Raw genomic sequence first — 25,821 nt, 5'->3', positions numbered from 1 at the left:
GTTCTATACCCTCTGGTAATCTCATATAAATCTCATTATCCAGTGGACCATATAAATAGGCGGTTACAACATCCATTAACCGTAAATCCAAATTTTCTCTTATGGCCAGACTTATTAGATATCTACAAGTCGTTGCATCCATCACAGCGGAGTATGTCTCCTCATAATCTATGTCGGGTCTTTGAGAGAATCCTTGTGCTACAAGCCGTGCTTTGTATCTCACTATCTCATTTTTCTCATTTCTCTTTCTTACAAAGACCCACTTGTGTCCAACTGGTTTAATGGTAGGTGTCGTTCTTAAGATCGGACCAAATACACTTCTCTTCTTTAAAGAGTTTAACTCCACATCAATGGCTTCTTTCCACTTAGGCCAATCTTTACTTTGAGTGCACTCTAATATGGATGTGGGTTCTAGATCCTCATTTATCTCAAGTGCTACCTTGTTTATAAATATTTCATCAATGTCGACATTTTTCCGGTTCCATTTTATTCCAGACATTATGTAATTGATTGATACTTCATTGTTATCAATTACTTCAGGTTCATGAGGTTCAGCGTCCTGAACTTCACCTGGTACATTAACTATTTCCGCGGCCATGTCTGGTTTTTCTATAATTCCCTGAACCTCGGTCTGTTTTGCACCTTTAGACTTTCGAGGATTTTTATCTTTGGAACCTAACGGTCTACCTCGTTTCAAATGTGGTTTAGACTCTGTAGCAACTTGTTTATTGTGTTCCTTCTGAACATCAATACGTACTGGTGCATTGCAAGCTGGTATGTACGATTTTGTTACTCTCTTTGGGTCAGCAAAGGAATCTGGCAATTGATTAGCTAGCTGTTGTAAATGTATAATCTTTTGAACCTCTGCATCACATGCTAGAGTTCGAGGATCTTGCCAATTTAAGGATGTTTGATTCTATTTTAATTCCTTGACCAGCTTGCCGGTCTCACCACCTATCATAGGGAATTCGGACTCAACGAATTGACAGTCCGCATATCTGGCCTTAAATAGATCTCCTGTCAATGGTTCAAGATACTTTATTATGGTGGGAGACTCATATCCCACATATATTCCCATCCTCCTTTGAGGTCCCATCTTAGTTCTCTGTGGTGGAGCAACGGGTGTATAGACGGCACAACCGAATGTTTTGAGATGGGATAAGTCTGGCTCTTGACCCGATAATAGTTGGGATGGTGAATATATGTGTTCACTAGATGGCCTGATGCACATGAGTTCTGCTGCATGTAAGACCGCGTGTCCCCAAGCCGACACAGGAAGCTTCGATCTCATTAACAATGGTCGAGCTATTAATTGTATACGTTTAATGAAGGATTCAGTTAATCCGTTTTGTGTATGGACATGTGCCACAGGATGTTCCACACTCACCTCCATGGACATACAATAATCATTAAACGCTTGAGATGTAAATTCACCAGCATTATCTAGACGTATAGTCTTAAGTGGAAAGTCTGGAAAGTGTGCTCTTAATCTTATGATTTGAGCCAACAGCCTAGCAAATGCTAGGTTCCTTGTGGATGACAAGCAAACGTGAGACCATCTGGTTGATGCATCGATCATAACCATAAAATGTCTAAACGACCCACATGGTGGGTGTATTGGTCCACATATATCACCTTGTATCCTTTCCAGAAAATGTAAAGTCTCTTTTGTGACTTTTACTGGTGACGGTCTTGTGATTAGTTTCCCTTGTGCACATGCTACACAATTGAGATTTTTAGGGAAAACCTTTTTCTCTTTAAGGTTGTGCCCATTTGAACTCTTAATCACTTTACGCATCATGTTCGAACCCGAGTGGCCTAACCGGTCATGCCATAGAGTGAATTGTTCAGTGAACATTTTGTGCTTAGCCATGTTAGCTTCTATCATGTTTATCCTAGCATGGTATAAACCAGTGGCTAGTGCAGGTATAGTCTCTAGGACCTTCTTATGGCCATTTACATTTTCTGTAATGTATAGGAATTCTTTAGTTCCTTCACCCTTGGTCTCAACATGATAACCATTTAATCTTATATCTTTAAAGCTCAATAAGTTTCTCTTAGAGCTGGGTGAGTATAGGGCATCACTTAGTTCAATGTGTGTGCCGTTAGGCAACAAAATGTGAGCCTAGCCGTAGCCTTCTATCATGTTGGCTATACCCGCAATTGTACTAACATTTGCACTTTTCATTTTGAGATCTATAAAATATCTTTTGTCTCTTAGTATAGTGTGGCTGGATCCACTGTCCACCACTAGTTCACTCATGTCCTTGGCCATTTCTATAAATAGGACATAATTTTGTATTTAATAGGACAATTATAAAATAAAAGAACCATTGCATTTAAATTTAAATAATCATCCAATACAATAAAGGAAAATAAAGCATAAAAGCATTGAAATTAAACCGCATTAAAACGAAAATCAATCATCATCTTGAAGGCAATCAGAAGTCTCTAGCAAGTCGTCATTCTCATGATCGAAGTCTCCTTCATCATCGATGTACGCATAGTTGGCTTCCGGATTTTTCTTTAGAACTTCTTGGTATGCATCAATGAGGTGTTTGGGAGTTCTACAAGTCTTGGACCAGTGGTTTGACATACCACATCTGTGGTAGACCGATTTAACCTTGGTGCGTGGTTTAAAGGACGTATGGCCCTTACCACCACGTCCGCGGCCTCCTCGGCCGGCCTGTCCGCCACGGCCGCCACGGCCACTACGTCCTCTGCCACCACGGCCTTGGCCGTAGTGTCTTTCTCTGTGGACATAGTTGGTCTCATGGGGCACTTTTGGCTCCTTAGACTCCATTGTAGTTTTCTTTCCCAAATCAACCTTATTTGCTTCCGGTAATGGGACTGTACCAGGAGGTCTCATAGCACTGTTCATCAACAACAACTCATCATTCTGCTCAGCTAGCAGTAAACATTCAATGAGTGCCCCATAATCGGCAAAGCCTTGGTGCTGATACTGTTGCTGAAGAACTCTATTGTTAGGGCTGAAAGTAGACAAGGTCTTTTCTATCAGCTCCCTTTCAGTCACCTCTTTTTCACATAACCTAAGGAGTGAGACATCCTAAAAAGCTCAGAGTTATACTCCTCCACGGATTTGTAATCCTGGATCCTTAGGTTCTTCCAATCAAACTCGGCCTTTGGAAGGAGCACCGTCTTTTGGTGCCCGTAACGGCGTTTAAGCTGTGTCCAAAGGGCGAGTGGATTGTCTATGAAGAGGTACTGGCTCTTGAGACTCTCCGCAATGTGATGGTGCATATTTTGGAGACACTTGTTCTTTTTCTTGTCAGTGCTCTCAACTTCCTCATCAATGCAACCAGCAAGGCCGTTTGACCTTAGGTGTATTTCGGTGTCTTTCACCCATTCCAAGTAGTTCTTTCCAGAAGCTTGCAAGATGGGATAGTCTAGGCTTTTGAGGTTTGCCATCTGAATATAATATAGACAACCGATAGTTAGCATGCAATATTTGAGATCGAATCATGCAACAAATATTTATTCAGGTCATGCGGTATTTGAGACCGAAACATGCCTTAGGCCATGCGGTATTTGAGACCGAAACATGCCTTGGGCCATGCGGTATTTGAGACCGAAACATGTCCTTGCCTATTATAGATTTCGTATGGTTTAAATTCATGCATGCAAAGACAACAAAATCAAATATGTATGCATGCAACAGTTTCCTTATTTCTAGATAGGATTTCCTTTTTCTTAAATTTCTTTTTAGTCTAGGATTTAGTAAATATTGTTTTTAGGGTGTTTTAGATAATTACTATAACCGATTAGGAACTGATCCTAATCATAGTTTTAATTTCCGATTTCAAAAGTTTTAGTTTTAGAAAATTAACAATCTTACTAAAAGCTTAATCGGATTCACCCTTAATACAAGTTTATCAAATTCGGTTTTGAGTTTTAACAATCCTAGAACATGATTCATGCAGCCGAAATTTACATGAACAATTTATGCTTGAATAGGTCCTATCTTTATACACGAACCGATTTCAATATGATGCATGAATGATCCGGTTTTTAATATCCTAGAACATGTTTAAACAACAAAATATTTCTAGGTTCTTATGCATCACAACAAGCACCAAACAACCAAATTTAATCCATAATATAATTGGTTTTAATTCTCAAGGAATCTAACAACCTAAACACCAACCGATTTTAAGTTTTAGGTTTTAGAGATCTTAAACTTTGTTGGTTGTGTACTTGTTTGTTTTAGGGTTCTGTATGTTTAAGTCCAAATTCGGATCATAAGGTTTTAAGGGGGTTCGGCCATATTTTACCTTTCACCGATCTGGATCTGACTGGATATGGACCGGGAGCTAACAGACCTCGGTTTTAACTCTCTCTCGCACACGGACCACGAACAAGACCACGAACTGGATCACGAACAGAACCACGAACTGATCACGAACAGAACCACGAACTGGATCACGAACAGAACCACGAACTGGATCACGAACAGAACCGTGAACTGCTTCCGCGGACAGAACAACGAACAGCTTCCGCGGACAGAACAACGAACAGCTTCCGCGGACAGAACAACGAACAGCTTCCGCAGACAGAACAACGAACAGCTTCCGCGGATCACGAACAGCGAACAGCTTCCGCGGATCACGAACAGCGAACAGCTTCCGCGGATCACGAACAGCGAACAGCTTCCCACGAACCGCTCCTTTGTACTTCTCTCGTCCGGAATCACGAACCACGAACACACGAACTCACCCCCGAACACGGACCACGAACTTTGGTCAAGCTGTCGATAGAAGCTTTATCACGAGCTTAAGGTATGCTCGTGAACAAGGAGATCTTCGGACAGAAAGGTGTTTGATCTCGGATGGAAGCAAGAACGAAGATGGTTTAGGGTTTGTGAAAGAGAGAAGAAGATCGGCGGCTGCCTTAGGGTTTTAGGGTTTGGGAAGCGGCGGCTGTTTTTAGGTTTTAGGGTTAGAGGCTATCGTGCTGATAACATGTTGTAAACTAGAGAATTTAGGGAGCGAAATCTCTTAGTCTTATTGATGAATGTCGAGGTTACAAGTATATATAATAGAAGTACAAAGGCTAAAGCCCATAAAGTAATCAAGTACATAACATAGGCCATGGGCCGTAAAGTAATGGCCGATGGGCCGTACATACGCGGACCGGTATATGGGCCGAATGGCCATGTCCTAACGGACTGTGAGCAGGCCGGTCTATAGAGTCCACAAGTGTTTTACAACACTGATCCTTTAATTCGTCGTCATTGATATCATTAGATTAAAAGATAATCAATAAATCAAGAACAATTGCAAAATCGAATTCCATTACAAAAAAAAAAAAAAAATTAAAAAAGCATTTGATGACATAAAAAAAGGGCTCTCTGACTTGTTCATTACAACCACAATAAAAAAATTCTCTTTTTTTTTTTTTTCCCGATTATACAGAAAAACAAAGAAATAAAATGAGGAAAAAAAAACAAGGATTTGAAAAATCAAGCTCGAGATCTCTCTCGGTCTCCCTTGCCACGCTTGGAGTATCGGTGTTTATCTTCACTGACATCAGCAACCACCACCGGTGGTGATCGCTCGTACCTTGATGGCTTCCTCTTGAAATGCCTGTCTTCGTCGCTCGACTCATAATCCGCTACTTCTATTTCCTCCCGACTGCTGCTGTGTCGGTGAACCGATGTTCCCACGGCGACGGCTGCAGGCGGAGAAGACGATGATACTTTTCTTCTTTTACCGGAAGATGTTTCTTCCTCCGGAAAGCTTATACGAGCGAACACGCTTGACTTGTGACTATTATCAATCATCTCTGCTTTAGCCGCTGCTGCAGCAGCTGGTGGCTCCGATGAACGAGGTTCCGATCTCTTGCGGTGGTGATGCTGGCTGCGTTCCGAATCACCACGGTGGTGACGGTGGTCCCTGCTTCTTTCTTCTTCGCGACGGTCGCGAGTGCGGTCTTGTTCACGGTCTAGGTCTTGGTGACGAGAAGACCTTTCACGGTCGCGTTGCCGATCTCTTTCTTCGGGATAACGATCGGAATTTCTCTTGGAATCGCGCGACGGAGATAAGTTTTTACGCGGTGGCGGATGCTCTGGGGATTGTCTCTCCGGTCTTCTCCGACGGTCGTAGTCGTGACTCGGTGGCGGAGGTGCTTGCCTCTGTAAAAACATTCGTTTAAACCCCAATTAAAATTACAAAATAATATCAATGTAATAAGATTCGGGCCTTAAAAAGTCAAGTAATTGGGCTCTATAGCCCAATGACCACTAGCCTTGCGAATCTAATAAGGCCTACTTTAAAAGATTCTTTCAATTTTTTCTGCCATCGGCCATACTAATTGTTTTTTATTTTTAAGTTCAGATTGCAAAATTCTCTATAGATTCTATAAACCCAAATTTTAATATATTTTTTCAGAAAATTATATTTGTGAAAATAAATAAACATATCATTATTTACTGAAAATAATTCCCTAGTTTTTTTTTTTTTTTGAGAAGTGTGTTTTGTGTGGTTGATGAGCAAAATAAAGAGGGCAAAGCACTAGTAAACACAGATAAGAAGAGAAGAGGGAGAGAGAAAGATAAAGATGAGACCACAAAAGGAGACATACAGATTTATTAGGGTTGATGGATGATGCAGAGGCTGAAGTCCCATTGTTCATCATCATTCTGCTATTCTCTCCTTCCCTAAACATCTTCCCGCTGTTTCACAATCATACATACACAACTCACGTTTAGCTTTTAGTATCTTAATTAATGTCTACTAAAATAGAGTTAGTATTTTTTACCCTTCAGTTCGTCTCTCGTTTTCACGTTTTCTTAGCATCTCAGCTTTTCGGGCTTCCGCTTCATCTCTGCCCATCATGGCACGTTGGAGATTCATGCGGTTTCCCATTTCCGCTAGGTCCCTGCACATGCACACAAAGTTCCCTCATGAGACTATAATTGAGACAGCTTTTATTGCTCTTCTTTGATAGAACATTCAGTGAGTGTTGGTTTACCTGTGAGGTGGTGGTATATTAGGGAACCCAAATCCTTGTGCAATGAACGGATCTGGATGCATCATATTCATACCCCCACCAAATCCCATGTCCATTGGGTTTAATCCGTAACCCATAAATGGATGCATTGCGCCTGGAAAAGGGCCTCCAAACCCATTGAAGCCGGGGTGGTGGAAGCCATTGAAGCCTGGTTGAACACCGTTGAAGCCTGGTTGTACACCGTTGAAGCCAGGTTGCATGCCATTGAAGTACTGTGGACCTGGTCCCATTGGCATCATATAGTCGGGGCCTGCTAAATCTGGCACAGGATTCCATTGCATATCTGCAACAAATCACAAAAACAAAAAATCATCTTTTAGGCCTCCCTTTCAATTCACATAGACTTTGAAAATGACAATAAATGACCTTCAGCATGGGAAAGAAAGCTTTTACCATTCCCAGGCACTCTGGCTTTCTTTTTCTTCTTTTTTCCTGTACAAAGACAAAAAGAACGTCTTACATTGATGAACAGCAACTAGAGTGTGGTCCAGGTTGATTAATCTCAAAACGGAAGATCTGAGTTGGACTATCAGACTATCATTCGCAAAGTCCAGCGCAGCTAATATTAGGACATCTATCTTTTACCTGGCTCTCCAGTAGCAACCTGCTGCTGCACTTCTTCCTTGGGGGCTTGCGTATTCAACTTTGAAACTGTTGCTTCTTTCACAATCACGGACCCTTGAGTGCTTTCACATGCATCAACTGGCTTTTCCACTTTAACTTCTGCAGATGCCCGAGGGGCACTTGTGATCTCTGCAACTTCCATTGGCGGCTTTATGGTTGAAGCATCGTTATTGTTACTAAGTACTGGTTTCTTCTCACCTTTAGATGCAACGGACGTAGTAGGAGATAGAGCCTTGGGAGGTGGACAGCGTGCAGACTCCAAATCTATATTATGTCCATGATGATTCAGTAGTGAGGACTAATCAAACGAAGTACAAAAACACATGAATGTAAGATAATGACAGACCTGGGATATGGCCAACGCTGCCGGCGTTCTCAGTGCTATCATTTCCAGCTTCCAAAATACGATTTATGGTATCCCTGAGGGTCTTGTTTGGTAGAAGATCGTCAGCAAGTACATCAGTTGCTCCACAAACACACCTCGACTTTGAAATAATGTGATCTCTGATACCTGAATTGCATATAAATTGAAGTGAAAATAGATGCATATGTAGAACTGACTGGCAACGGTCAACAAAAGGTTTTTGTGGAATAGCAGAATGCACTAGAAGAACTTACACTTGTCACAGAAGCTCTGGTAACAACATTTGCTTGTAAGCGCAGCATCTCTCATCACTTCTTTGCATAATGGGCATTTTAGCTCAGGCGGAAGTTCTCCTACAGAGCGTGTTGTTGATGGCAACCCCTCCATTTCCTTCTCAAAAGCATCCCTGAATTTGTTATAATCATTAGAATTATGATCAGTATGAGCGAAGAAGTATCCAATAGCAACATTCCCAAACTGATTCAGCACAACGTACTCATTTGGTTTAAGAACTGCAACTGCGCCACTTGGCAAGGAATAAGAACCATCTGGGGTCGCCATCAACATGGACTTGGGGATACCAGTAGGTGGTTTAACTCTCTTAACATCATAGTTAGGGTCACCATTTGTGGGGCAATGCTGAATAAAATGTCCTGAGGTAGTAAACAAAATGCTCTTAACACTTTTTATCTATGATATTTAAATACGTAAAAGCGAGAGAAATATAATGATTCTCAAAGACATACCAGGGACATTGCAACGATGGCACACATATCCTGGAGGTGGCGTTTTCCTTTCCATTCCTATCGAAGTCAACAAACCAAACTAAGTATCTTACAACTGGATGCAAATAAAACAAATTATAAAATCTTTTCACACAAGTTAATGAAGACATTCCAGAATTCAAACAAAACCAAAGAAGAAAAGAAAGTATAAATTACCAAAACCACGTCCATTCATTCTTCCAGTCATACCCCTTCCGTAACCTCTCCCAGCACCAAAAGTATCTGGACCTTGTCTGTTACATTGAATAAAATTAAGAGGGCTGTTAAACCTTCTCACAAATTCAACAGTTCTACCTCCACCATTTCTGGAAAATTGCTTACCGTTGCCAGTCAAGTGCTGAAGTATCAATCAGCGCCTGAATTTTGCTTTCTTCATCTACTTTCTCGTCTGCTGGTGCAAGATCAGGACATGGATTGATATGCTGAGCATCTTGGGCATCAGGGATGGAATATAAATCAGTCCCAAACTCGTCCCACTCATCTTCAGGCTAAGAGGTGAACAAAGATGAAAATCAGTACTTTTGTAGTTCGAAAATTAGGTGCAGTCAATGCCATCATAAGCTGAGAAATGATCATTATAATCAACTTACATATTTAGCTGCAGATGAATCGGCAACAGGTATATTGTTGGTTTCAGCCTGAACGTTTTCCACTTTATTTTCGATTCTAGGCCTGCAAAGTAAAGATATTTTGCATGAGGATCTCAATGTTTCTTAATAAATCCGATAGTCTAAAATAACTAATTTATGTTGAGCTTAAGATGTAGCAGTAAGATGCAGTTTTTAAAAATATTTTGGCGAGTCAAGATAAACAGCTAAAATAAGTAGACCAAGAAAATAGAAACTAAAGATCTGAGAAAGTACTCTTGTGTAGTAATAACAGTGATGCGAGGGCGTCCAGGAACACGACGAATAAGGACCGATGTATTCTTTGGGATTAACATTGCTTCATCCAGATACTCTGAAAATTCAAAAGAGAGAACATGTAAAGGCCACTGAGTACAAGCAATGTTGGCGAGACGCAGGATACCAAAGCTTCCCAAGAAATTCTAGAATCCAGATTCCAACAAACTCTTTCATATTAATAGTTAACCAACCAAGACAAATCTACCCTAGCATATTATTATCGTAAATTTAAAAGTTAGCATAGAGAATGTAATTAAGTTGATTGTCTCATAGCTGCAAGCATATAGCCAACTACTACCAAAAGCAACCAAAAGAAAACACTTGATTTGGTAACAGACCATATAAGAATCTGGCAATAAACAACACCAAGTTCACGCAGCAAACTAACATCTGACATATAGATCAGGAAGAGACAGTTATTGACGTAGCAAACTAACTATCAAAGAGAGAGAGAGAGAGAGAGAGAGAGAGAGAGAGAGAGAGAGAGAGAGAAATGTGACAAAGGAATACAAACCTTCGTTAGTTTGGGCATTGGAGACGACAATATCAAGGTCTTTACCAGTGCCCAAATGCTTAGTTTCGAAAATTTTGTCTTTGAGAATACCGACTGATATAAAAGGACCATCCATGCCAACGGTATCATAATCCCTTGCACTCTTAAACTTGTAATAAATTGCCATTGAGAAAAATTTGTATCTGATGATATAAACCAAAGATACATATATATATGTATTACTTATCTTTTATAAAGATGATCAATTTTGAATTGACACAACAAACTCAAAACACAAAAATTTCGAAAACCCTAATCAAGGCCTTTGGTTTAAATAAATAAAAACGAGGCCAGAGATTTGATTTCCAAAATCATAAAACTAAATACAAACAGAGAAAAAAGAACCTAATAAAAATTTAATTTTTTTTACTTCGCCTGATTCGACTCCACGGAAGAAACCTCTCCAAGAAGCGGTGTAGCAAGACCAAATCCAAAATCAACAAATCCTGCTTACAGATTCAGAAACGAGAAGGTCCGTCGTGTTTTTGAATCATCAAATCGAGTAGAGTAGATCGCAGAAAAGGGGGGGGGGAAGCTCTGATTGCGCCGTAGATCTCTCCAACGCTCCTCTCCTAAGGTCTTCGCAGTTACAAAACCGTCGCAAAAGAATCGGATGACCGTGGCTTCACTTCGTAAGATCCGGTAGCTACCTCCAAGCTTTGATGAATGAATCAAGGGTGAGATTGAAAAAGGAGGATCTACAGGATAATAATCATAGAAATCGAGGAGCTGAGCGGTGTGTGTCTTCACGAGAAAGAGATCGATCTCGAAATCTAGGGTTTCGACTCAGAAGAGCTCTCTCTCTTTTTCTCTCGATGTATCTTGTTTTTCTTTTTTTCTTTTTGTTATCTTAAAATTCCCACAGAGAATTTCCTTAAATAAAATAATTAAAATCTTATCTTATGAGGAGTTAGCCCCCCCTCCCATTTAGGCATTTACTGCAGTGGGAAATATGAACCGAACCACGGTTGGTTTTGTTTGTGTGTTTTGTTTTTTTCCTTAGTAAAAAGAAAGGGCCCATTAAATGACATATTAATTTACCTAATTTCCCATTATTGACATTTTTTCCAACCAATTTATATATATTTTTTATACTAAATTTTGAACTCATACGATATTATTTAATATATTTTGGTGAATATTATATTAAATTTCATACCTAAAAATTTACACAATCAGTATAAAAACACTTCGAAATTAATTGTTGTCTTTGGAGAATAATCAAAACATTAATTGGGCCTAGCGATGTTAAGAAGGGCTTAAAGTTATAGGGTTGGCCCGGCTCGTTTAAATATCTTGGACCCGTAACTCTGTATTTTTGTTATTAATATTTCGAGCTCGTCTAGGGCCGAGTTGTGCAAAAGTTCGAGCTGGCCCTGTTTTATTCTTCTTCAATCTTCTATTTGAAAACGACGACGTTTTAGTCTAGGTTTTTTTTTAGGCAATTTTTTTTTCTTCCTCCCAACTCCCAAGCACCATTGACAGACCTCTCAAAATCAATTCACTCACACGATCTTCGTAGAAATCAATTCGCTCTAATTGAGATGATGGAGAAACTAGGGATTGAAAGATGAACGAATCCAAAGAAGAGATTGGGGAACGAATAAGGAATTTTCCTGAGATCTAAGGGCTTATTAGATTCAACTTCAAGAAGTCCAAAACAGAGAAGATAATCGCATAGCAGAGACACCAAGGCTCTGGCTTCGATTCCACGACCACTACAAAGTTTATCACTCAACTCATCAATAATTAAATAATACGTTTAGGAAGAGAAAATAAAATAATAATTGCAAGGTCATGACTGACCAAGTTTAGGTTCGTTAGTGTTAGTTTTGTAGGGCTCAAATTCAAAATTGGTTTTTGGAGGGCCGAGCTTGGACACGGTCGGGCCGGGCTGGGTTTATAAACCCTTTTTAACATCCCTAATTGGGCCCTAGATTTTGTTTATTAAGGCCCTTTTTTTTATTTTTGATCAAAGTGTTTTTAAAAAAATGACAGATCTCAGTATAACAAAAAAAAACAGTATGGATGAGTGGAGCGATCCTCTGTCTGGGGAATCGGGACCGTAGTTTGGTCTCTCTCTCTCTCTCTCGTTCAGGCTTGAGGCGGAGAGAAGAGAGACCAATAGACCATGATACGACGAATCTCCCTGAGAGCTTCTCGATTCGCTAAGAACTCGTTTCTCAAATCGTCTCAATTCCACGGCGAGTCCCTCGATTCCTCCGTCTCCCCTGTTCTCATTCCTGGCGTTCATGTCTTCCATTGTCAGGTAAACACAACAACTCTTTCGTAAATCATGCTCTGTTGATTCGAGAATCGTAAATCATTTTCAATTAATACTCTCTGGGGTTTGGTTTGTTTGTTATGTTGAATGTTAGGATGCTGTTGGGATTGTAGCAAAGCTATCAGATTGTATTGCAGCTAAAGGCGGAAACATTCTTGGCTACGATGTTTTTGTTCCTGAAAACAACCATGTCTTCTACTCCCGCAGGTTTTGTTTTGTTACCCTTTTTTTTTGTAACTTTCTCCCAAAGCTATAGACTTTAAATTATTAAGCTCTCTTGATAATGAATGAATCGAGGAGTGAAAGGTCATGTTTTGATGTTTAGTTGTTTTGAAAAAAAAAACAAAATGATTTCTTTTGACAGCGAGTTTATCTTTGATCCGGTTAAATGGCCGAGAAACCAAGTTGATGAAGATTTTCAAACCATTGCACAAACATATGGTGCCTTGAACTCGGTTGTCCGTGTGCCTTCTATAGATCCCAAGTATAAGATAGCCCTTCTACTCTCAAAACAGGTATTCAAATGTTCGCAACTTCCTTTTTATTACATTTTCTTCTACTCTTTTGTATGTCCTCCTGAATAGTATGTGATTCTATATACAGGATCATTGTCTTGTCGAAATGTTGCATAAATGGCAGGACGGGAAACTCCCCGTGGATATTACCTGTGTGATAAGGTGAGCTTATACAAGTTCCCGTTTTCATCTGGCTGACTCAGTAGTATATCTAGTAGTGTCTCGGATGCTTATGCTGCTTGAATATTTTTTTTGTGTTTGTAGCAATCATGAAAGAGCTTCAAACACTCACATTATGCGGTTTCTTGAGAGGCATGGCATCCCATATCATTATGTATCAACAACAAAAGAGAATAAAAGAGAAGATGAGATTTTGGAGTTGGTTAAAGATACTGATTTCCTTGTTCTTGCTAGATACATGCAGGTAAATCAGATTTTTGGTCCTTGCCTTATCTCTATCCTTTTAATTCTTTGATCAAATGTTTAGTAGCAATCATGTTACTAAGCAGTCATCGTCAGCCTTCAGATGAATATTACTACATACAGCGTAGTTGCTCTGTCTATTTCTAACCAAGAATAGCTTCACTAAGAAAAAATTGAATTCATACCTTTTGGCAGATTCTGTCGGGTAACTTTCTGAAAGGTTATGGAAAGGATGTAATCAACATCCACCATGGTCTCTTACCATCATTTAAAGGCGGAAACCCTGCGAAACAGGTCACTGAGTTTTGTCTTGGCTCTCTTCTCGTTTAGTGAATTGTTTTTTTTGTCTTTTTGCCATTTATATTCTAGATTCTGTTTGCAGGCATTTGATGCTGGAGTCAAATTAATTGGAGCAACGAGTCACTTTGTTACCGAGGAACTTGATTCAGGGCCTATCATTGAGCAAATGGTAACTCATCTGTCAACTAGTTGATTGGTAGTATTTGTCATTATCAATGTACTCGGCAGCTTTCTCAATTTATCTGTCTGAATTTGGCTTATTTCAGGTTGAGAGTGTTTCCCACCGAGATAACCTAAGGAGCTTTGTCCAGAAGTCTGAGGACCTAGAGAAAAAATGCCTCACGAAAGCTATAAAATCATACTGTGAACTACGGGTATTACCTTATGGCACAAACAAGACCGTTGTATTCTAGTTACAAAACCAATGACTGATTCTCATCTGATTTTTTGTATGAACAATACAAGAGAATATTATACGAATTTTCTGTAAGATTGATGATTTATTTGCAGCAGAAAAAACTTGGGAATAGTAAGTATTTACAGGACTATCTACCGCATGCCATCGCTTAGACTCAGAGATTCCAGGGAGCATTTGGCGGCCTCGAGGCATTGTACTTTCTGGAGACTAGTCTGAATCCCACCAACCCATCTTTGCTTCTCAATCTTACTCTTGCACTTGAACTCCAAAAGACCCTGTCCTGTTTTTAAACCAAAATAGATTTCTTCGGAATTTTCCCTCTCTTTCCTGTAAGGCCATGCAGATATCTCGTCGCAGACTCCATAAACTACGCCTTCAAAAGCAACAACAAGCTTCAGACTTCCGTGTTTCAGGTAATTTCCTTTAATTCTTGTAAGAATAGAAAATGCTTACATTTGATCTTCTTAGAGAATGCCCCTCCAACGTGTTTGCTTTTGAGTTTGACCTGAGAAATTCATAGAGGTTCAAGTAACTAGTATTGAGAAGCAAATGCATTTGTCTGTTACAGATCAAATCCAGTCTGCTCAAGTACCTGAGACTTCTTGTTGATATAGACACAGACTCGCTTTATTCGCTGCATTCCTGCTATTTAAGTTTAGTATTATTAGCATCTTAACTAGTGGAACTAGTCACGAATCAGGCAGAATTTAAGAAGAATAGGATTTACCATTTCGTGCACATTGCACCAGTTCGCCCTCTAGAGGAAGATTTGGTTCCTCTAATCTATACTGACAATATACGGGCCAGTGAGAATCTGAGAAGCTCTTCTCGCAAGGTGTGATAGTTGCATTACTCCTTGCTTCCTTTGGATGCCTCACCTTTAAAGCCGCTTCTCCTCTCAATGCTGATTCATTTTTCCACAAATTCAGATCAAATCTCATCCTACTAACCCAATCAAAGCCTCAAACATCAAATTTTGAACAAAGGCCTTACCAGTTGCAGCCGCGGCTGTCAGAGTCATGAGATCTCCAGGGCTGTGGATATCGATGGAAGACCGAACCGTGGAAGCAACACAGTTGTGATCAGCACCTGCTTGCTCAGCCATTTCAATGCAGTACGAAGCCAGTAGTTCTGTTGCTGAGGCTAGAGACAGTGCCATCGTGTGGCTTGACTCTTTGCTGCAGCTTTCCTCAGAGGTTACAGACGCTAACCCAGCTGCCAGAGCAGCAATGGACACAGCTGAGTGAACACGGGCTTTCTCTACCCGCGCTTTATCTTTTTTCTTTGGAATCCTCATGTTGCTTTGGTTGGTGTGTTGCTTGTGGTGAAACCACTTTGATAATCTCCCTGATCTGCGTGCCCCAGCTGAGTACATGATCTTCTCTGCCTGCAAATACCAAGGAATCATCAAAATCAGAATTCAATAACTAGTGAAAATGTCCTACACAAGTGAAAGTGTCTGACTGAACAAAGAGAGACTCTAGGCATCAGCAGGAAAGGGGTCATACCATGAGTGGATCTGCAGCAACATCTTGGGAGAAGACTCTAAGACTGTTCTGGGAAACAGAAAACAGATCTCGCCGTTGTCTCTGCTTCTGCGCTAAAGCTTTGGAGATTTCAGAAGCAGATAGACTCCATGATCTGGACAGAAACTTCATTGGCTCCCTTGGTGTCTGAGGCTGATAAATCTGGGAGAAAATCTCTTCACTTCTCACATTTCCCTCGTCCAACTCTTCCTCCAGATTCTCTGATCCGAACAACGATGAAGAACTATCATTCCAGTCTGAATAAAACCCACCTTCCATTTTCTTCTACTCACATTTGTAGAAACCCCAAGATGACGATAGAACTTTTCTAGATGAAGAAGGTTAATATGTTGGTTGACTCAAGGTTGTGAAAGAGAGAAGATCACCAATAAATAAAAACGACCTCTTTTCTTTTAATAACTTGGAATTGTTCAAATCCAATCGAAAATATACTAATGAAGTCTCCACGTTCTGATATAAGTAAGGCAAAAGGTTGGGAGAGACGGAGGGAACACAAATCGATGTAATTGTGCTTTGTGCAGAGTCCATTTCTTCAGGAAATGTCTCATCAAATGGACACAAAATATAGATTAGAGAAACCATAAAACTTGTAATATGAATAATTAGGAAGTAAGGGCACGATATTGTGGGGACATTTGCATAGGTTTAAGTGCCATAAGCTGTTCTTTTGTCTTGTCTTTTTGAGTTTGAGAAGATTTGAGTGGACAACTTTAACAGAGTTCGTGACTCTGCCGACCAGTTTCTGTTATAATTGTCATCACACAAAACCATGACACTTTTGGTATTCCTATAAAGATACTCCCCCCCCCCCCCCCCCCCCCCCACGAGTTCATTAGTGCTACATATAAACAATTCTATATTGCTATCATTATTTTCTACAAATCTATGGATTAGCCATGTAACCAAAAGAAACAACAGTCCATTGTATGGTAATGGTTCTACAAAAGCAATTTCGGCTTTGTGCATAATGTTTTCACGTTATGCAAAACCATATGGATAATAAAAAACAAAAAAAAACCAATGATACGTTTGAAAAAACCCATGAAGTGGAATATATATACATTTTCTTATTAACAAGATAACTTTTTGTTTGTTTCTCTAAGTGGTACAATTTTGGAAGAAACTGAACAAACACCAAAACATTAAACAACCAACCAACAAGCAAACATCAAACAATCACAAACCCGTTTATAATTAATTACACTCGGAGCTCACGGGTTTCTACAGCTTCGTAAGAACCAATGAACACGTCACCGTAGATGAGTCCGGCGAGTGCACCACCAACGAGTGGTCCAACCCAATAGATCCAAATCTGTGACAAGTCTCCACTGACAACAGCTGGTCCGAACGACCTTGCTGGGTTCATGGAGCCACCACTGAATGGACCAGCGGCGAGGATGTTGGCACCAACGATGAAACCAATAGCGATAGGCGCGATGGTTCCGAGCGATCCTTTCTTTGGGTCAGCTGCGGTGGCGTAAACGGTGTAGACCAAAGCAAAGGTCACGATGATCTCCATCACAATACCTTCGACCGCTCCTAAACCGGCTGCGACTCCGTGGGTTGGTACGCTCTGCAAAAAAAAATCGGGAAACAATTCATTTGATACCCTTTAACCGTTCTTTCCTTTTTGCAACGTACTAAAATATTTTTGTCACACTATTGTCCCGTAAGCAAATGAACCAAACCGAATAAAAAATCAAAGCGAATCGGTATATAGCTACCTAATAAAACCGAACTAAAAGTTCTCAACCTAAACCGCAAAAGCATTTTCTGATAACTTAAGCAACAAACAATGAAAGCCTAACATATTGTAACCTAAAAAACTAATATTCATGATGCAAACCAAAGCGAACCAGAAAAGCAAGAATAACCACTCCTAGGCTACTAGTACATACCTTCCCATTGGTAACAAAGACGAGGAGAAGACAAGCGACGATGGAACCAAGACATTGAGCTATCCAATAGAAGAAACCTGTGATCAATGTTATGTTCCCGCCGATGGCAAGGCCAAGAGTCACAGCTGGGTTAAGGTGACCACCGGAGATGTTAGCAGCAATGGAAACTCCAACGAACAGAGCAAAAGCGTGAGCTATCGCGATGGCTACAAGACCAGCTGGGTCTAAGGCTCCATCAGAGGTCAGCTTGTCAAACGCGATAGCAGAGCCAACGCCAGCGAATACGAAGAGAAGAGTTGCGATAAACTCAGACAAGTAAGCTTTTAGAGATGCTACGCTGAATGAGTCACCCACACTTCCAACTTCGATCTTCACCATTTTTTCTTTTTGAAAATAAAAGTTTAGCTTGTGGTTGGTTTTGTTTTTTTGTTTAGCTCTTTCTTCTTTCTCTGTTATTTGGGCTTTGTATGGGCTCTTCATGTTTATATAGCGAAGAGGAGACGACAACGATGGGGCCTGTATGACGTGTCAGATCATTATTGGAAGCCGTCCAAACCGCCTCTTAATTGATTAATTCGAAGATTAGCAATATTTAAGATGGTTAGTGACAAGTGACAACTATGTTGGGATTTTAAAACATGCAAGGATAAGAATCTTCTGTTGGCACTTTGATAATTCGCATTTAAATTAAATGTTGTGTCACACCAATAATGATAATGGTCTTATTATTATGTTTACTAGTCTTTGTAATTATTTTAAATTTTTCGTACTGGATTAGATAAGTAGGGAAGTGCTAAAATATTAGTAGGGATTATGCTATGTTATTATCCTATTTGTTTTTGTTTCTTACTACTTCTTAGGAGTTGGTGGATTTGAAATACTATTTAGCAGTGCAAGACAAAAAATTTGTTAGTACGGTACGGTTCAACTGCGATATGTGCGGGATATATGTATTTGTGGGACAAGTGCGGTTATTCCAAAATAAGCGGTACAAAATAATGTTTGATTGGTGAAAAAAAATTGGCAGTGCGGATTTCATATTATTTTATTAATAACTAGTATAAGTATATATTTTCATTTGTTTTGTATTAATAAATATATATATTTTAATTTCTGAATTTAAAATACCAAAATTTATTTAAAATTAAAATTTAATATAGATATTTATTATTGAATCAGTTACTAGTTCAAACATAAAAAAAAGTACAACACAATTAAAAAACCATTATCAAGCTCTTTGATTTACAAATCTATTCATAATATCAATCTTTAGTTCCAAATTTTGGTTTAACAAACAATAATATCATAAATTATATTATATATTTTTCTAAACAACATTTTGAGTTATATATTTTTTTGTTTGTATGTAAGACTTATTAAAAATAAGTCAAAAACATTACATATAATGAGAAATAATAGTGAGAGGGAGAGAGAGAAATAATAGTGAGAGAGAGGTTTATTACTTTATTACTTTGTGTTAATAAAAAATATTTGAAGAAATATTTGCTTTTCTATATTTGTGTAAGATATATATTATTTAAATATTGAAAAGGAAGTAAAAACCTGTATTATTTTCTGTGGTTTCAAAAACCGCTGGTAAACACTATGGATTTTTGTAAAGACGGTCCACCATACAGTTTGCTCGACAAAACTGCAAAATTTTTTTTTTTTTTTTTTTTGAAAAATGCTTATATGTTTTAGAAAACTTGAATGGTGACCATAGTGCGTTTTTTACTAAAAACAATTGAAAAATGCTTTTTGATGTTCACCATTCACTACCTAAGATAACTATATAAAAAAAACAAAATTAAGTTTAAAGTTTCAACTATCTGCGATTATGAAAACTTAACATCTCGAGGTTATTTTCTTCATTTTTTTGGCATTTATATAAACTTACATACATAGATTGATATATATATATATATATATATATATGCTTATAGACAAAAAAAACATCGTAGGTGAGTCTATTTACTGGAATCTCTGCTTTTTTCATAAGTCACAAATACTAGAATAAATTTTGTAGCTTTCGAATACTACAATATTTTTTTTCCTTTTTTGGTGTGTAATCAAAATATAACTACAGTAAAACCTCTATAAATTAATAATGTTGGGACTAAGACATTTTATTAATTTATAGTGATATTAATTTATCTATAAATTAATAATTATTATTTTATAGTATAAATTAATAATTATTAATTTATAGATATATTTTTAATTGTTTATTTTTTTAAAAATTATGAATTGGAACAACTATAGCAAAATAAGATTAAACTTTCGGATGTTATAAATTTTATGGTTTAGGAATTGAACTTGTAATATTTAGAAAGCACTATTTACGATAAATTACAAATATTATAGACAAATTGACTTATACACATGAGACACATAAATTCAAATCTATGAATAATAATATCAATTCTCCTATTTTAATAATCTGTCAAATTATTAAATTGTAAATGATGCATATCTAAAAATTAAAACTTTAAATTTAATTATTTGTATGACATGTTATAAAATATTTTAGAGATATCATTATAGGTTGAAAATACAATATTACAATTGTTCTATAGAATTGAGCTTTAGGAGAAACATACACTATTATACCAGTATATATATATATATATAAATTTACATAATTATTAATTTATGATATTATTGGGACCATATTTTATAAGGAGATTTCGAAAAAATTATTATCTTATTATCTTATCGAATATTGTTAATTTTTACACTGACCCGACTTGGGACCAGCAAAATTTATTAATTTATAGTGTTTATTAATTTATAGAGTATTAATTTATAGAGGTTTTACTGTAATTCTCATTTATAAAACCAAACCGATATATAAACTCGTTTAATTGTAAAATCTAAATCAAACCAATATTTAATTTTTCTTAAATAAAAATATACAGAATTTGTTTCCTTAATTTGTTTTGCTTTTTAATTTAATTTTGATTTATTTTTTAAATAAAATAATATATAAAACATTTTGATTGGTTAAGAGGGGAAGAGGTGAATAAAAAGGTTCACACATTGATTACTTATGTTTAAACGATTTTTTTTTTTTTTGTTGAAACTTAAAAGGGCTTAAACGAAGTTATGCATGTTATTATGTGATTTGCCCATAAAAAGGTAATTCTATGTTTCTTTTAGTCAAACGTGTATAATTCTGATTTCTGAATATTGAAAGGTGCTCCAACTCCACCATGATGGCAAATTAAACTATCTCTGTTAAGTGATCTATTACTTTTTTTTTTTAGCCGTCCCATTCCAATCCCACCTAATATATTTTTTTTTCAACCAAACATTAAATAGAGAAATTAAAATAGAACTCCAATACTACCACCTTATATTTTTATTTTGGGAAAAATGTCATTAAAATTTCCAAGTTAGCATTTTCGTTGATTTAAATCACGAAGTCTTCATTTGTTGAAAAAAATCCTCACTTTTTTATTAACTTCTATTTAAATCATGAAGTCTTGTTGGCTTCGCCGTTTGAAGCACAATGTTAACTGGCCAGACAGAGATATTAAACGGGGTTAATTAGGCGTTAACGAGATCCGTTAATTACATCCCTAAATCAAACCCGATTATCAATTCCTCCCAAAATCCCCAAATCACAAACCCTAATTTGTGATTCCTCCTTTCTTCTTCGATTGGATTTTCTTCTGCGAATTCAACTGATGACTCTGGCTCCACAAACACACTTCGATGGCACTCCACGGTCAAACGAAGCTACCACAAATGTCTCTGAGCTAGAACTCATCTGTTGAACTCGAAGAAGAAAAGAGAAATCGAAGAAGAAAAGAGAAATCGAAGAAGAAAAGAGATTATCGATTGGGGTTTGAAATTTAGGGAAAATGAGAATCGATATCTCAATTTGGGAGTTTTAGGGTGTTTTAAACAGCGTCGTTTTGCTATTAACGGATCTCATTAACAGATAATTAATCACATTTAATTTTTGCGTTTGGTCACTTAACGTTGTGCCTCAAAAAGCCATGTCAATAAGAGTGTGCCAATTATTTGGAAGTCAACAAAAGATTTGTGTTTTTTACCTCCAAATCTAGAGTTTGTGCTCTAAATCAACAAAAATGCTAATTCGGTGATTTTAATGATATTTTTCCGATTTTTATTTTGGTTGGGTCATCAAAAGGGTGATTAATCAATAGTAGTTATTTAGTGAAAAGGTGGGCCTAATTAAAGCCCATTAAAAATATATTCCAAAACCCAAAAGAAACAGAGCGATATTTTATTTTCCAGCTTCTTCTTCTTCTCCTTCACTCCGTCCGTCCTTCAAAGTTAAAACCCTATAAACCTCTCTGTGGGCGAAGATCGATCTCACTTTTTTCTTCTTCTTCTTCTTCCGAGCATCATCGTCTCTATCTCTTGCAATGGCTTCCAGAATCATGAACAGATCATCCGTGTCGTCTCTCAGATCCGCAATCAGATCCTTGCTTCGAAATTCTCCTGTTGGCACCGGATCTTCACCGGCTGCTTCATCCGCCGGATTTCGTATTCCGTCTAAACCCGCTGCTTCTACTCCTCTTCCCCGATTCTCTTTCTCCAGGTCTGTCGACTGTTTCCATGACTTCAATCAATCGCCTAATTTCCAAAATTTCAACTTCCCATTTTGTCATTTCTTTGATCCGTGGTGTTCATAATTCTTCGATTTAGGGTTTTTTCCATTTGATGAGTATGTGCGGGTTTTACCGTTTCCATGTAGGTGTCCATCTGAGCTTGGTTGTGTTCAGTCGCTGTTACCGCTTCACAGCACAGTGGCGGCTGCTCGGTTGACGTCTTGCCTTAGCACTACTTCCAGAAGCAGCCGAGCTCTCTCTCAGGGTACTCTCTGCTGCACCTCTCCCGACCTCTAATTCTCTTTTCTGCTCTTTCTTTCTTGTGAGTATAGCGTTTCTTTTTTTTTTTTTTTTTTTTGGGTGCTTTCTTCTCTATTTTTGATCCTTCTTTCTGTTAGTCTTTACAATTTGTAATTCTATGTTGCAGTTTTTAAATTGACTGAGCTCACATACAATTTTGATACTTTTATGTATTCCACACATGACCTTTGGTCTTAGCAGTCGGTTTTGTATTAGAAAACTTTAAACCTTTTCTAGTCATTTACATGTGAGGACGTTAGATTGCTGTGAGAAAAGGGATCAAATTTATAGTAGCTTCGATGTTATAATTGATTGCTTATATGAAGTGTGTCAAGATCTATGATTGATTCATTTGACTATGCTTTTTCCTTATTTATGTTAATTCTTAGTTTTGTGACATTCTTACTTGGTAAGAACAGAGTTGTATTATGTTGTGTTGGTAGATTTAACGTTTGACTCATAACAACTAGGAGGATTAACCCTAGTAAAACTAGTATATATATTGAGTGAATCAGTTTCTAGGGTTGTGAAAGAGTTTTGAGCTTTAGTGCCATTGTGTCCGTCTAATTATGAGTACTTGGTTCATGCAGGCACATAATTTCACCGTTACCATGTGGGATCCTTGCATCTTTATCAAGTATGAACCTTTTTTTAGTTCTAGTAATTCAAATGAAATATTGGAATACAAGCTGTAGGATAGATAAACCCTGGAAAACGTGGAATTTAAGATTTTCATTGTGTTTTTTTGCTTTTCTTTTCTATGAACACCAGTCTAGGGAAGTTAGTTCATGATCTGCGTATAAGAGTGGCAAATATACTCTAGTAATTTGTAAAAGTGCTCTTTGTCCCAGATGGAATCGATGGCACGTGAGACGTATTTGCAGTTGTTTTTAAAGGTGGGCTCTGTCAACAATGCTTTGGTGATCATTTAGATTTTAGGAAGCTATTTTAGATGAGATGGCTTGACTAGTTTACTGTTCATCTGATTTACTTAACATTTTCCAAAGTTTCTTACAATGAAATCAATATAGCCCAAAGCATCCGTCTTTCTTTCTTCTTGGTAAATATCAGTTCCTGTTTCTGTCCTAACCTTTAATTCTCTTTCTGTTTACTGTTGTAGAGATGGGCCTTTCAGTACCAAGGTGACCTGATACATTCATGAAGATTATTACTATTGAGTGAGGAAAGTTCTTCTCTAAACTTAGAGACAAGTTCTTTGTTTGTGACTCCAGACTCATGTCATTTTCTTTTCGATTCATGAAAAAAAAAATGTAATACAATTTCACCCTTTTCCACAACTCATCTCCCAGATTCAAAGCTAGCTTGACATTATATTTAAATAACCAAAAGCTCAAATCTTAATACAATACTAAATCTGTAGTGCTACATTTTGCTCTTGAATCCAGCTAGACCCGACTTCTTTCTTTACCCCTTTTTCTCTCATTATCTTCCTAATTTGACTAACTTCTCTCCATCTCTCATGGTAAGCATAGAGATTCGACATAACTATGTATACATACTCATCCTCACCAGCTTCCCCCAACTCAATCATCTTAGCGGCGACGGTTTGGGCAGGTTTCAGATCCTTTCGAGCACTACAAGAACCAAGCAAAGCCCTCCAAGCCACACTATCATACCCAAAACCAAAATCTTGAATCACCTTTTTTGCCTGCCAAACCTCTCCTGTCTGCCCCATAGCTCTTATAAGAGAACAACAGTGCTCTATGCTTGGTTTGATCCCATACTCGTTGACCATCATCTCAAAGAAGCCAACTGTGACTTCCATTGGAACTTCACAATGAGAACAAACAGCTAAGAGATTCAAGAATGTGAACCGATCAGGTTTCATGAATCTTTCTTGTTTCAATTGATTAAAGAGCTTGATTGCCTCAGATGAATCGCCATTACGAGCATATCCAGAGATCATTGCGTTCCACGCAGTTAGATTCTTTCTAGGCATCTTCCAAAAGATCAGCTCAGCCTGCTTTAACATTCCGCACTTGGAATACATGTCTATGAGAGCACTTGCGACAACAACTCGAGAATCTAGACCGAGCTTGAGAGCACAAGAATGGATAAGGCTTCCCCATGGAACCACAGCGAGGGTGGCAATGGCGGCCAGAAATATTGACAAGCTGTACTCATCCAATCTGACTCCCAACGAATGCATTTTCTTGAAAAACTCAGTAGCTTCTCCTGATTGATCACTGTTGACATAGCCAGTCAATATAGTGTTCCATGAAGATGAATTAGGGTTTGGCATATCTGATAGAACCTGAAAGGCATTACTGAAATCCCCGGACTTGACAAAAGCATCGATGAGCTCGTTATATGTTACAGTATCTGGATTTGGCATTTGGTGGAAAAACCAAAGGCCCAGCTCGACCTTACAGTTCCTTGAGCAGGAAGCAACAATGGCATTCCAAGAAACAGTGTCCTTTTCTTCCATTTGCTGGAATACCAAAACTGCATCATCCATGGAACCACATTTACCGTACATGTCAATTAGACAGTTACCCACTACGACATTGCCTTTTTCTACGCCAAGCTTCACAGTCTTGGAATGGATACAGGCTCCAAGCAGCAAGAGACGCAGTCGTGAGCAAGCAGCTAAAGCGGCTGTAAAAGAGAATTCGTTAGGGAAGACATCAGATCTGTGGAGTTCAAGAAACAAAGAGAGTCCTTCCTGGAACCTTCCCGATTGAACATAACCAGAAACCAATGAGTTCCAAGAAATGACGTCTGGGTCAGGCATTTCGTCAAACATTTTGTGAGCATCTTCCAGCGAGTCGCTTGTCTTGTAAAACCTCATCAGGGAATTGGAAAGACGCGTATCTGAGACAAACCCATGTTTCGTGACGTAACCATGAAGCTGCTGACACAAAGAAACGTAGCCATAGTTGCCGGAGACGCGGAGCAAGTGAACAAGTGGAGAAGCATCTGGCTTGTCGCCGTCATTGATCAATTCAACGGCAGATCGTAATACGCCGATGGAACCGAACCGAGCCAGAGCAGGAAGGATGGTAGTCCATGAGTTCGAAGAGGCAGTGGAACCAACGTGACTCCTCGTTGTAAGTTTATTCGACACAGATCTTAGCATTTGACTTTTAAACAGACTAGTCCATGATGCTGCTTCATATGTATTAAAAATTCCAAAACATTTGGTAATGGTAACTCTTTTTTTTTTTTTTTTTTTTAATGAATCTTCTTATATTTGGGGAAGATTGCAGAACAGAACAGAGATTGAAGGTTGGGATAAAAATTGGCTTAAAATAGACATAAAAAGGTTTATA

The 25,821-nt window shown here is 38.2% G+C and overlaps 6 protein-coding genes across 18 annotated transcripts; 2 read left to right on the top strand and 4 right to left on the bottom strand.

Annotated features, from left to right (window-relative positions):
- Positions 1–5,294: 5,294 nt before the first annotated feature.
- On the bottom strand, positions 5,295–11,205 carry LOC104760150 (E3 ubiquitin ligase PQT3-like). Of its 2 annotated transcripts, XM_087498202.1 has the most exons (16): positions 10,631–11,205; positions 10,222–10,403; positions 9,666–9,762; positions 9,393–9,474; positions 9,124–9,290; positions 8,959–9,035; positions 8,764–8,820; positions 8,514–8,670; positions 8,272–8,423; positions 8,000–8,164; positions 7,615–7,917; positions 7,423–7,461; positions 6,991–7,312; positions 6,778–6,897; positions 6,601–6,691; positions 5,295–6,151 (listed from the first exon to the last, which is right to left on the bottom strand). In XM_087498202.1, the coding sequence occupies exons 2-16, from the start codon at positions 10,385–10,387 to the stop codon at positions 5,480–5,482; spliced, it is 2,667 nt and encodes an 888-aa protein (XP_087354328.1). In that variant the 5' UTR covers positions 10,388–10,403; positions 10,631–11,205; the 3' UTR covers positions 5,295–5,479. The 2 variants fall into 2 exon arrangements, with proteins under 2 accessions (XP_087354328.1, XP_087354329.1); XM_087498203.1 differs by having other exon boundaries at positions 10,222–11,199.
- Positions 11,206–12,216: 1,011 nt separating this feature from the next.
- On the top strand, positions 12,217–16,143 carry LOC104760149 (formyltetrahydrofolate deformylase 1, mitochondrial). 2 transcript variants are annotated; one of them, XM_087499380.1, is made up of 10 exons: positions 12,217–12,529; positions 12,639–12,751; positions 12,909–13,059; positions 13,148–13,221; positions 13,324–13,483; positions 13,678–13,776; positions 13,865–13,951; positions 14,049–14,613; positions 14,769–15,035; positions 15,130–16,143. In XM_087499380.1, the coding sequence occupies exons 1-8, from the start codon at positions 12,392–12,394 to the stop codon at positions 14,193–14,195; spliced, it is 969 nt and encodes a 322-aa protein (XP_087355506.1). In that variant the 5' UTR covers positions 12,217–12,391; the 3' UTR covers positions 14,196–14,613; positions 14,769–15,035; positions 15,130–16,143. The 2 variants fall into 2 exon arrangements, with proteins under 2 accessions (XP_087355506.1, XP_087355505.1); XM_087499379.1 differs by having other exon boundaries at positions 14,769–16,143.
- LOC104760148 (VAN3-binding protein-like) lies at positions 14,143–16,005 on the bottom strand. 2 transcript variants are annotated; one of them, XM_087499378.1, is made up of 6 exons: positions 15,709–16,005; positions 15,194–15,587; positions 14,928–15,104; positions 14,793–14,845; positions 14,654–14,705; positions 14,143–14,573 (listed from the first exon to the last, which is right to left on the bottom strand). In XM_087499378.1, exons 1-6 carry the CDS (start codon positions 16,003–16,005, stop codon positions 14,332–14,334), a joined length of 1,215 nt encoding a protein of 404 aa, XP_087355504.1. In that variant the 3' UTR covers positions 14,143–14,331. The 2 variants fall into 2 exon arrangements, with proteins under 2 accessions (XP_087355504.1, XP_010481330.1); XM_010483028.2 differs by having other exon boundaries at positions 14,793–14,842.
- Positions 16,144–16,775: 632 nt separating the features above from the next.
- LOC104760147 (aquaporin TIP2-3) lies at positions 16,776–18,098 on the bottom strand. Its single transcript, XM_010483026.2, has 2 exons — positions 17,646–18,098; positions 16,776–17,320 (listed from the first exon to the last, which is right to left on the bottom strand). Exons 1-2 carry the CDS (start codon positions 18,021–18,023, stop codon positions 16,946–16,948), a joined length of 753 nt encoding a protein of 250 aa, XP_010481328.1. The 5' UTR covers positions 18,024–18,098; the 3' UTR covers positions 16,776–16,945.
- Positions 18,099–21,861: 3,763 nt separating this feature from the next.
- On the top strand, positions 21,862–23,895 carry LOC104760145 (uncharacterized). 10 transcript variants are annotated; one of them, XR_762855.3, is made up of 5 exons: positions 21,885–22,218; positions 22,375–22,493; positions 23,119–23,165; positions 23,380–23,424; positions 23,649–23,895. XR_762855.3 is itself a non-coding variant. In XM_010483023.3 (4 exons), the coding sequence occupies exons 1-3, from the start codon at positions 22,043–22,045 to the stop codon at positions 23,124–23,126; spliced, it is 303 nt and encodes a 100-aa protein (XP_010481325.2). In that variant the 5' UTR covers positions 21,862–22,042; the 3' UTR covers positions 23,127–23,165; positions 23,649–23,895. The 10 variants fall into 10 exon arrangements, 5 of the variants coding, with proteins under 5 accessions (XP_010481325.2, XP_010481324.2, XP_010481323.2 ...); XR_015588950.1 differs by having other exon boundaries at positions 21,903–22,218; positions 23,365–23,424; XR_015588951.1 differs by having other exon boundaries at positions 21,903–22,218; positions 23,300–23,424.
- Positions 23,838–25,802, bottom strand: LOC104763003 (putative pentatricopeptide repeat-containing protein At5g47460). The gene has a single exon (XM_010486428.3). The coding sequence runs from the start codon at positions 25,626–25,628 to the stop codon at positions 23,898–23,900; it is 1,731 nt and encodes a 576-aa protein (XP_010484730.2). The 5' UTR covers positions 25,629–25,802; the 3' UTR covers positions 23,838–23,897.
- Between the last annotated feature and the right edge of the window lie 19 nt (positions 25,803–25,821).

Source organism: Camelina sativa, chromosome 18 (assembly GCF_030686135.1).
Source record: "Camelina sativa cultivar CO46 ecotype springtype chromosome 18, ASM3068613v1".
NCBI classification, from domain to species: Eukaryota; Viridiplantae; Streptophyta; class Magnoliopsida; order Brassicales; family Brassicaceae; genus Camelina; species Camelina sativa.
The sequence above is the reverse complement of the archived record's forward strand: the minus strand, read 5'-3'. Positions and strand labels throughout refer to the sequence as shown.

What these genes read in the sequence shown, in the direction of transcription:
- LOC104760150 (XM_087498202.1), bottom strand. Translation starts at nt 10,387, where the DNA reads ATGGCAATTTATTACAAGTTTAAGAGTGCAAGGGATTATGATACCGTT. An exon ending in GCAGTTCTTAAACCAAATGA is followed by an intron (nt 8,424 to 8,513) that starts GTACGTTGTGCT and finishes TAACAAATTCAG; the next exon opens with GGATGCTTTTGAGAAGGAAA. An exon ending in AACGAGAGACGAACTGAAGG is followed by an intron (nt 6,692 to 6,777) that starts GTAAAAAATACT and finishes ATTGTGAAACAG; the next exon opens with CGGGAAGATGTTTAGGGAAG.
- LOC104760149 (XM_087499380.1), top strand. Translation starts at nt 12,392, where the DNA reads ATGATACGACGAATCTCCCTGAGAGCTTCTCGATTCGCTAAGAACTCG. An exon ending in CATGTCTTCTACTCCCGCAG is followed by an intron (nt 12,752 to 12,908) that starts GTTTTGTTTTGT and finishes TTCTTTTGACAG; the next exon opens with CGAGTTTATCTTTGATCCGG. An exon ending in TTCTTGCTAGATACATGCAG is followed by an intron (nt 13,484 to 13,677) that starts GTAAATCAGATT and finishes ACCTTTTGGCAG; the next exon opens with ATTCTGTCGGGTAACTTTCT.
- LOC104760148 (XM_087499378.1), bottom strand. Translation starts at nt 16,005, where the DNA reads ATGGAAGGTGGGTTTTATTCAGACTGGAATGATAGTTCTTCATCGTTG. An exon ending in GGTGCAATGTGCACGAAATG is followed by an intron (nt 14,846 to 14,927) that starts GTAAATCCTATT and finishes AAACTTAAATAG; the next exon opens with CAGGAATGCAGCGAATAAAG. An exon ending in ATATCAACAAGAAGTCTCAG is followed by an intron (nt 14,706 to 14,792) that starts GTACTTGAGCAG and finishes TGAATTTCTCAG; the next exon opens with GTCAAACTCAAAAGCAAACA.
- LOC104760147 (XM_010483026.2), bottom strand. Translation starts at nt 18,023, where the DNA reads ATGGTGAAGATCGAAGTTGGAAGTGTGGGTGACTCATTCAGCGTAGCA. An exon ending in TCTTTGTTACCAATGGGAAG is followed by an intron (nt 17,321 to 17,645) that starts GTATGTACTAGT and finishes TTTTTTTTGCAG; the next exon opens with AGCGTACCAACCCACGGAGT.
- LOC104760145 (XM_010483020.3), top strand. Translation starts at nt 22,043, where the DNA reads ATGGCTTCCAGAATCATGAACAGATCATCCGTGTCGTCTCTCAGATCC. An exon ending in CCCCGATTCTCTTTCTCCAG is followed by an intron (nt 22,219 to 22,374) that starts GTCTGTCGACTG and finishes GTTTCCATGTAG; the next exon opens with GTGTCCATCTGAGCTTGGTT.
- LOC104763003 (XM_010486428.3), bottom strand. Translation starts at nt 25,628, where the DNA reads ATGCTAAGATCTGTGTCGAATAAACTTACAACGAGGAGTCACGTTGGT.